The sequence below is a fragment of the Anguilla anguilla genome, chromosome 17 (assembly GCF_013347855.1).
Source record: "Anguilla anguilla isolate fAngAng1 chromosome 17, fAngAng1.pri, whole genome shotgun sequence".
Taxonomy (NCBI): domain Eukaryota; kingdom Metazoa; phylum Chordata; class Actinopteri; order Anguilliformes; family Anguillidae; genus Anguilla; species Anguilla anguilla.
The window spans coordinates 11,459,696-11,468,643 of NC_049217.1; the positions used below are offsets into that span (position 1 = coordinate 11,459,696).

An 8,948-nucleotide genomic window follows, 5' to 3' on the forward strand; every position below is an offset into this window, starting at 1 on the left:
GTCATCTTGTTGCATTTTCTTTCATTGGTGTGCCCATGGTTTTTTTCTTTGTTGCATAGCAACCCTTTATGCAGGATGTCCCCAGCCCTGGTACCGCAGTCTTTTCAAAAAGCCCATTGTGTCACATTAGCCGAGAAATGGCACTTCCCACATAGACAATCATGGCAATTATCTGTATATTCCACACTGATTCTTGTGTGGATTAATCAGCCAATCAGAGGTCTGCATAGGATGCCTGTGAAAATCAGATTGAAGTCCCGAATTCTTAAGTGATAGTGAAATTAATATATGTCTGCCATGGCAATAGGACAATTTAAAATTGCCAAGTGATATCAATTGCATATGAGGGTGAAGCGACGTTGGTGAATCACAAAGACCACTTTGTCAGGCACTGCATTGGGAGGTGGGCAGTAACAGAATAAAAAAAGTACCTATCAATAAATCTGCTAGCAGGCTTATTCCAACCCTGAACATTACTGTTTTTCATTTAACTACAGAATAGTTAAGACCAAGATCAAGACCAGCGATGCCTGTCTTTGGAGAGCTGTAGGCTTTTCTGGATTTTGTTTTTTTCCCTGAAATAAACGACTGATTTGAGAAATCAGGTGAGGCGTGTCAACTGTATAATTAATTTCTTGGATCAATTAAGTGGGGAATAACAGAAGAAAATCTATATGCGTTCTGGCTCTCTACTGACAAAGAGAGTGGACCACGGATTCTCAGACATGTCTGTTCACAATGCAGGTTTGGCTTGTTGCCATTTGCATCGTCTTGTTACCCCTCACTTTTCACAAATGGTTAACTTTCATTGGCCTCGTGTCCACACTTAAATGAAATTATAAACTGGTGAAATGAGAAAAGTAACCTGTTTCTATAGCGCATTACAGAAAATGAAAGCAATGGTTAATCTGATTAAAACACGTGAGATGTGCTTATTAATTACGGAACTCGACGCTATTCCTGAGAAAAAAGCAGATTAGGAGGGTAAACCATCCTTCGCTAGATATCGTCTAATTTAGAACAGATCTAGGGTTGCAACTGTGGCTGGAAAAAAAAACTAGCATTCATTGGGGTTCCCAGTAGAACTTGAGACCCCTGATCTAAACAATGGTGAGCTGTATGAACCATGACTGCAGTTACACTTCTCAGCCACCAGGCTGTGTTGTGACATAAAACAACTGCTGCAGCACACAGAATACCAAGTGAGACTGGGAGGTTTAACATTTTATTTTTTCTCTCAGACCTATCACAATCCTTATACATTTCTGCTGTAATCGTAATTACAATGTGTACAGAAGACGAGGCAGTCGGACACCGGAAGCTGGAAGCCATGAACATCACAGACAGCGTGTGAGAAAGTGAGACTAACTGAAACAAAACACCATCTGCACCGGGTCCTTTGGGAGGCGGGGTCACATGGGGACAAGGCCACACCCACCTGCTGAATGAAAAGACAAACGACAGTCACAAAAGTGTACAAGTTTGGCCATTTACTCCTTTTGAGGGTAGTCTGACTGCTCTAATATGTTTTTGTTCAGTGTGTTAGTGTAATTTTCCCCAAAGTTAAACTTCATCACATAAGGAGGAGGCAGGAAAGTTCCCTGAATAGACAATGATGTGTTTTCTTTCACTTTTACATAAGAGCACTTGAGCACTCTCTTTGAGCTCAATTTATAGTAGTGTACCCATGCATTTTTCGGATGGCCACGCATAAACTTGATGAGCTGCTACAATGCATTTCTCCACGCATCTTGCATAACTGTGTTCCTGTGGGATGATTCTGAGAAGCTCACTCATGATAGAGCAGAAAATGTATCAGCAGTTTCAACAGGTTTATAAGAGCAATAAGAGCAGCAGTGGCTACAGAAAATAGCTAACACTTAATAGGCAATAACGGTGTAAAGAAGTGCTAGAACAGAAGCACATTCAGTTTCCCAGCAAAGATATCCAGTATGAAGCGAAACGTTGTGGAACTTGCGGGTGCAGGTGGAGGGAGAGGGAATGAACCTACCGGAGGCGTGGGGAGGCCCCGTTATTCATAGACGTCTTTCTTGTCTGCGATGTACTGTACAATCTCCTCCGGAGACATCAGCTTCTCAGCCTCCGAGTCCGGGATCTCGAACCCTGTAGGCCGTACAGCGACCCCCCCCCCCGTTTGAGTTTCATTTCCGGAAATAAACGCTACTAGGGAAAATTCATCCTTTCTGTTCTATGTGAAGGGACTTGGGAAGCCACTAATTCCTGCTGTATTGTTGATTGTCCTTAACTTTGACTAATTTAAACAAGCAGGTTTTTTGCTCTTTAGGCCTGCAGTATACTTCTATAGCCACCTAATCTCATATTGCGGACATAAATGAGAAAAGATTATGGTTATAAACAAACAAAAGCTTTAGGGCTGGGCCTAATTAGTAAATTAACTACTACATGAAAACATTCTAGGCTTATACACTCACCAAACTCATCTTCCATGGCCATTATAATCTCTACCTGATCCAAGCTGTCCAAACCCAAATCTTTGATGAAGTGAGATGTTACCTGGAGCTAAACAATACAATGAAATTAAGATTAGCAATTAACACTAATATCAGAAACAAATAAATTACCATTATCAAAAACAAGAAGTGAAACGATTACAAAAAAAAACTGTAAAGACTGAAGCATGTAATGCAAGTAGAAGCAAGTAAAGCATGACTCTACATTATCATTTCACCCCACATAAAATGCTCAGGATTTAACTTATAGTATTACCGCTTTATACTGTTGGCAAATGCTCAAAATAATTTCCAGATTCCTCAAAAAATGAAGCCTTGAGAATTGCAGAAAATGAAGCCAACCAGAAGTTTTTCAGGGTTTGTTTTTCCCGTCTTTTCAGATAATAACCTTGGATTCCATAAATAACAAAGGTCCTTATGCCAAACCCTGCAGCAAATCCAAACTGATTCCCAGGCACAGTCCAATATCCACCAGGACATAGTTGTCTGGGGAATTAGAATTGAAAACGGAACTCCACTCTGACTTCTCTCTGAATGTGTCTAGATTTGCCACAGTCAAAATGTATTATTATTATTGTTGTTGTCGTTGTTGTTAACAGTAATAATAATAAACAATTTAGCCACATATAGCGGTCCACATAATACATTATTAAAAATTCTGGTAAAAAATATAAAATAAAAAAAGGCAGTGAAGACAAGCTTCTTACGTTCTCGGGGTTGACCTTGTCGTAGAGCTTCAGCACATACATAACACGATCCTTGATGGATTCGATGGTGAGCGGCGGCAGATCCCCGTACTGTCGACAGAGCTGAACCAGCGACCCTGGGACCTACAGAGAAAAGGAAACAAAAAATATCTGAAATGAAACTGAGCAACATTTTGCTCTCAACCCGGTTGATAGAAATCTCCTAATTTATCATTAGCATTGTCGAACAAGGACCACTGTATTACTTTACTGACAAGAAAGCCGGAACAGCGACTCGTCTACCCGCACAATGCACAGAAGATTTATTCTTATTATTATTATAACCCAGGAACTACAAATGCCAGCAACAAGACACTTCTTGTTCATTAGACGCTTCTTTCCATGACCAAACGAGGTTCAGTAACAATGCAATGCATGGTAAGCAGAGACAAATTGCTGACATGGTGTAATTTAGCTATACCGGTAAAGGTTGCAGCAGAATAACATGCTGGACACAGCCTTGACACCAATATGACTACCACACACCAAGCTACGTAAGCTAGATAACCAAGTTATCGACATATTACTAGTAATATTAGCTATAATAATACACGATTAACAACAGCCATTTCAAAAGGCTTAATTGACGTGTATGTGGGAAGATCCTGCATTGCTAACAAGGCAACGTTAAGCAATCCTAGAAAATAATGCCTTACTTAGCTAATATTTAGCAAACGTACAAATAAATACATGGAGTAGCCTTTAGTAAATGCATAGCCTATTCGTCAGCAATGAACGCAAAATGCAACACGTTGTTCGTTATGAAGAGCTGTCTTAACTATCGTTAGCCATACTGGAGAGACACGGGTAGGTCACTGCGCAGTCCTTAACGGTAGGCCAAGGCGCTAAGAGCTTTTCAATGTTATTCAAGCGTTACCCGGGTTTGGTCGGTCTGTCGTGTGCGCTGGCTACAGGACAAGAGCGAGAACGATCGCCGGTTGAGTGGTAACGGTGCAGCCGCTGCTCTCACGGTAGCGTTTACCGGACACAGTCTCGCTGAGGGCCGGGCGAGTGAGCGGACACACCGGACTAGGACACGGGACGCCATGACTGTGAGCTTGAACAGTCAATCCCAGGATGCAAAGCGGCGAATCGTTTGCGGAGGTCGAATCCTAAAGTGCATGCGCACCCCGTCCTTGCTTGCTCTCATGAACTCGCTTATCCTTCTCCAATGTGTTGTGCCCTATACGGTCCATGGTAGTTGTATAAATACATAACAAAACATATACTTTAAAAAGTAAACGTCAATGTTGAAACTGGATTGGAATCGATGGAATCGATTAATTAGTCCTTTTAATACCCTTACTCGAAATTAACCTAAATCTGTGGAACATGCCTGTATGCTTTTGCATTTCTTATTTTAATATTTCCTTTTAAAACGAACCACTGTAACAACTACTGCCCTTTCCAGCGGATCTATTCAAATCTGGCTCTCGTAGGACACTTTGCATATCCTAAAACGAGCAAATATTTAGTAAAGCCACTTGTGGGGTTTTATGAAATATTTGAACTGTTCTTGAAATAATACAATGAAGAGAATTAGTCCAGTTCACTATATGTGCTCTGTAAAAACAGCACCAGGTCACAGAAGGTGGGTGACTGAACAATGTCCCTTGCCCAAATGTAATACTACTTGTTTACCACTAGGGTGTACTGCTTCCTCAATAGCGGTTCATTTCTCACCAGAGGTAGAAGAAAAAATCCTAACCTTTTTGGCTGGACCGCAGCAGCGGGGCCAGCCCTACAAACGCGAATGTCTGTGACTGACTGAGTGATGAAGTTACACTATTGGTCGGCTGAATTATGAAGTTACACCACTGGTCGGCCGGATCACCTGTGTTAGGTCCAGCCATATAGTAGATTTTAACCTGGTCTTGTTTTAAAGACATTCAGTTATAAAAGTCATACCTGTGACATAAATGTTAATAAGCTCAACACTTACCAAAGTAAAAACAGGGTGATGCTGATTCAATCTATTTCGACAATTCTACTATCAGACTGTATAGTTTGCCCTTTAAACATCCATATTTCTGGGTTGATGTATTTTGGAACAATTAAAATATCATGCTAAGGTGGGGTCTGCATTAATAATTTTTAAACACTGTTGTTGGGAATCTGTGCTTTTCACATCTAGAGATAAGATTGTGGGAATATTTCCCCCACCCAAGAGTTCTGCACTAATCCTGCCAGATAGTCATAGGATCATCTCGCACCAGCTCGCTCATGATAAGGAAGATGGCTCACATGAGCAGAAGCCAACTTGGTGAGGAGTAATCATTTTTAAAATGCAGTTTGTTCATTGCCTGTAGCTCGAGATGGCTATCTGAGATCTTGACCCTGTTGCCATGCCAATCTTCTGCATCTTGGAGACACTGGTGACACCGAGAAGACAAGAGGGAGAAATAACCCTTTTTTCTGTTTCTCTGAGTAAGCATGGCAACATCAATGCTAGAAAGGTCATGCAAGGTAGATAAAATTCAATTCCAAATGAATCTTCAATTATAGGGTTGCCACTCAAATCAGATTTATATTTGTATGTTTTTTAAATGACAGTTTAAGGATAAATGCGCAGTTTTAATGGATCCAAGACCAAAATTGAGCTCTTTTGGCCATACCAGTGATGGGTTCAGTGTCACAAGAAGGATGTTTATATTGAATATTGAAAGGTGAAATATGGTGAAGCTTTGATTATTAGGATGCTTTGCATCTAAAGGTCCCGTCGTTTTTATTAAAGTCAATGGGACTATGAACTCCAATAAAGACCAATGCATTTTGGCCACAAAGCTAGTATCCCCACACCAGGAAGCTAAAACATGGCCACAAATACAATGTTACTGAAAGCTCTCTTATACCTTCATTAAGGAAGCAGTTGAACACACCTGACTAATCAGAAACACCTGTTAAGCAATTTTTCCCAAATGTTACATGCCCTGAAATGGGGGGGGGGGGGGGGGTGACTATGTATAAGAAATGCTGTAATATCTGCATGGTGGGGCTTACTCTATAACCTGGGGTAGGCCTATATGACAATAAAAACGATGACCATAACTGCACTGTGTGTGTAGGCCATATTATTGAAAGATTAGAAAAGGGGCCGTTTACTGACTGGTGTAAATGGGTCACTGTCATAAGTGCTTATCGTGCTCTTAGCAGTTTGCTTGAGCCCAGTATGTGACATCCATATTAACCCCCAGGGAGATTTCGTTTTTATGACCGGCCTCGTTAAAGTTATTAATCAGCAAATGCTTAATCGTCTTTGCCGCGGACGTTATCTCTGTTGCCAGGGGTTTGTGTCACTTGATGTTTCACATTTGGCCTCAGATCGTGAGCCGCTGGTTGGAGAGTCAGAACTGTCCTTCTCATTTGTGCTGTAACTCCATGCCCACACAGACACCAGGCGCGAGGCTGATGGCAGTCTGGAGAATTTCAGCAAATAGCCTACAAAGCAAATGTGAAGCCCCGTTTAAGTTAAAAGTCGAGCTAAAATTACGGAAGCACTTTCTCGTTTTCAATATGGAGGTCGCCAGCTGCGACGAACGGTACAAGGTTCCAGTAGCCTACTGTGTTCGCGAACCTGACCAAGTCACTTGCGGTCACACATTGAGATAGATTAGGCTACCTGTAATTTGAATGTCCGGCAGTGTTGGAAAAGCCATACTAATCTCAATTGTCTTTAGAAAGCAATTCAAATCAACCTTTATTAAATCAGAAAAAAACTGCATGCATTATTTTATTAATAAATGAAGAAGATAAATCCCTCAAATATCATAAGGTAGGCATTATTAGTTATCCTGATTATTGATATGTTCACTTATACTGTATCGGCCTATGGCTAGTCTAGCATTAGCCTACGTAAAACTTGTAAAAGAGGGTATACTATAGTCCGTATATGTCCAACTAAAAAAAATCTCCGACGGTTATTTCCCTCCTGGGCTCTCATTTGTAAATAATTTGTAAATAAATAACATTTTCATAAACCAAAGATCACATCAATACACAGAGAGAAATGAAGACATACTGTGTATGAATACAGGCTTGAACATAACCTTTTTCACACACTGAATAAAGATTATGAATAATGAAGTATAGAAAGGAGCGTTACATGGGTACAGAGCAAAAAAAGAAGGTGGCTGGTAGGTGCTCTTTGGTGCGGATGAAAGACACGAATCATAAAGCAAAACAGGAACCAAGGCACTCTGCCCATATAAAGTTTAAATGCCTTTATTGCATTGGCAGGTTAAAAATAGCAATAAAATACCCCTCTTCACATTTTCCTAAATATAGACCAGCATAAGAAGGGCTATAACACGCTCCCACAGTAGCCTACAGCTTTTTATTTGTCTAAAACACGGTCCTGGAAGATAAATATGTTTTTATTCAGAACCCACTCAGTCAATGACACAATGGATTATGTAGGGCACATATATATTGTAACCGTGAATTTAATTCAAACGTGTTAATTGCTTGATAGCATATCAGCTAGCATATCATTTCTGGATAATAAGGTCAACAGTTTGCTCCACACGTGTTCTTATCTGGCGCAGTAAACTATTCATTAATAAGCAAGATTAAAATATATCAGAACGTATCTTGTTAATTTCCAATGGTGCTGCATTCCAATTATTTTGTTGACTACGACTAGCAAAGTGTTTCCTGCAGCAAACCAAGCCAATAGTTGTCACTTTAATGAAATTACATGGAAGTTGTGGACATGGATCAGGCACCTTACTAAAAACAGAAGCCACTTAAACAACTGAAAGATGACTTGATATGGACGACTTCCTGCCTTTAGCTGTAATTACACTCATGATCGGAACTCCAAACTTGCCGAAGGCTTTTTTTTAAAGCCGTAGTTTCCTGTCCCTTCGCTGCTTCTGCGTGTATTTTCCCAGTGACTTCTACAACCCTGAACAACCATGTGCGTAGCCTTGAGGCGTGGGCACAGTCGTATAGGGGTTGATGTGCGAACTGATGTGCCCCTAAATGTTTATACTGGAGTGAACGACTTCATGGACACCGTACAATTCAGAACCATGGACAACACCTGGCAGCCTCCGGGTCGCTGAGTGACATTCAGTCCATTTGCACTCCTGCGCAACTCCTCTTTATAAACTCTCTTGCCTTCCATGACAAATGATCAGCGCAATCAATGAACAAATATACGCACCGCACACCACGTGGCGTATACATATTAAATACTGGAAAACCTCAATATCTACCCGTTGTCATGTGTTTATATTTTGTACTACTTCAAGCTGTTACTAGCTGTTCCATTACCAATGTTCTTTTGTTTCCTTTGTCTTTCCGTCATATGAACGGATGCGGTATTTCCTGCTGCGTGTTAGCCTTATTAGTTGCTCCAGATAAGAATCTGCCAAATAAATAATTTTAAAATGACAATAATATTTGACCACATTTTTTTTGTTTCCTGACAAACGAGACTCATAAATAACATTCTAAAAATATACATTCACGCTTCCTCAACTAAGCTTCTTCACAACATTTGCAACGTTTACAGAGCGTAAATCTGATCCCGGAACAGAACAAAGCAGAACCATGAAATATGAAGTAGCCTAAGGGTGGACATGATTATAAGGTGTCAGTGGGTGGCACCGCCAAGCACAAACACAGGCCCAGACTGTGGATTTTTCCAACGAAGATGAATGGAAAAGCTAACAGTTACCAGCAGCCTAGTACACTCTGGGACACT

The 8,948-nt window shown here is 40.7% G+C and overlaps 1 protein-coding gene across 2 annotated transcripts; it reads right to left on the reverse strand.

The window, feature by feature from the left end:
• Positions 1–1,206: 1,206 nt before the first annotated feature.
• On the reverse strand, positions 1,207–4,337 carry LOC118216120 (acyl carrier protein, mitochondrial-like). 2 transcript variants are annotated; one of them, XM_035397146.1, is made up of 5 exons: positions 4,116–4,337; positions 3,200–3,322; positions 2,454–2,541; positions 2,012–2,124; positions 1,207–1,438 (listed from the first exon to the last, which is right to left on the reverse strand). In XM_035397146.1, the coding sequence occupies exons 1-4, from the start codon at positions 4,284–4,286 to the stop codon at positions 2,033–2,035; spliced, it is 474 nt and encodes a 157-aa protein (XP_035253037.1). In that variant the 5' UTR covers positions 4,287–4,337; the 3' UTR covers positions 1,207–1,438; positions 2,012–2,032. The 2 variants fall into 2 exon arrangements, with proteins under 2 accessions (XP_035253037.1, XP_035253036.1); XM_035397145.1 differs by having other exon boundaries at positions 1,207–1,441; positions 4,116–4,336.
• Positions 4,338–8,948: the final 4,611 nt, after the last annotated feature.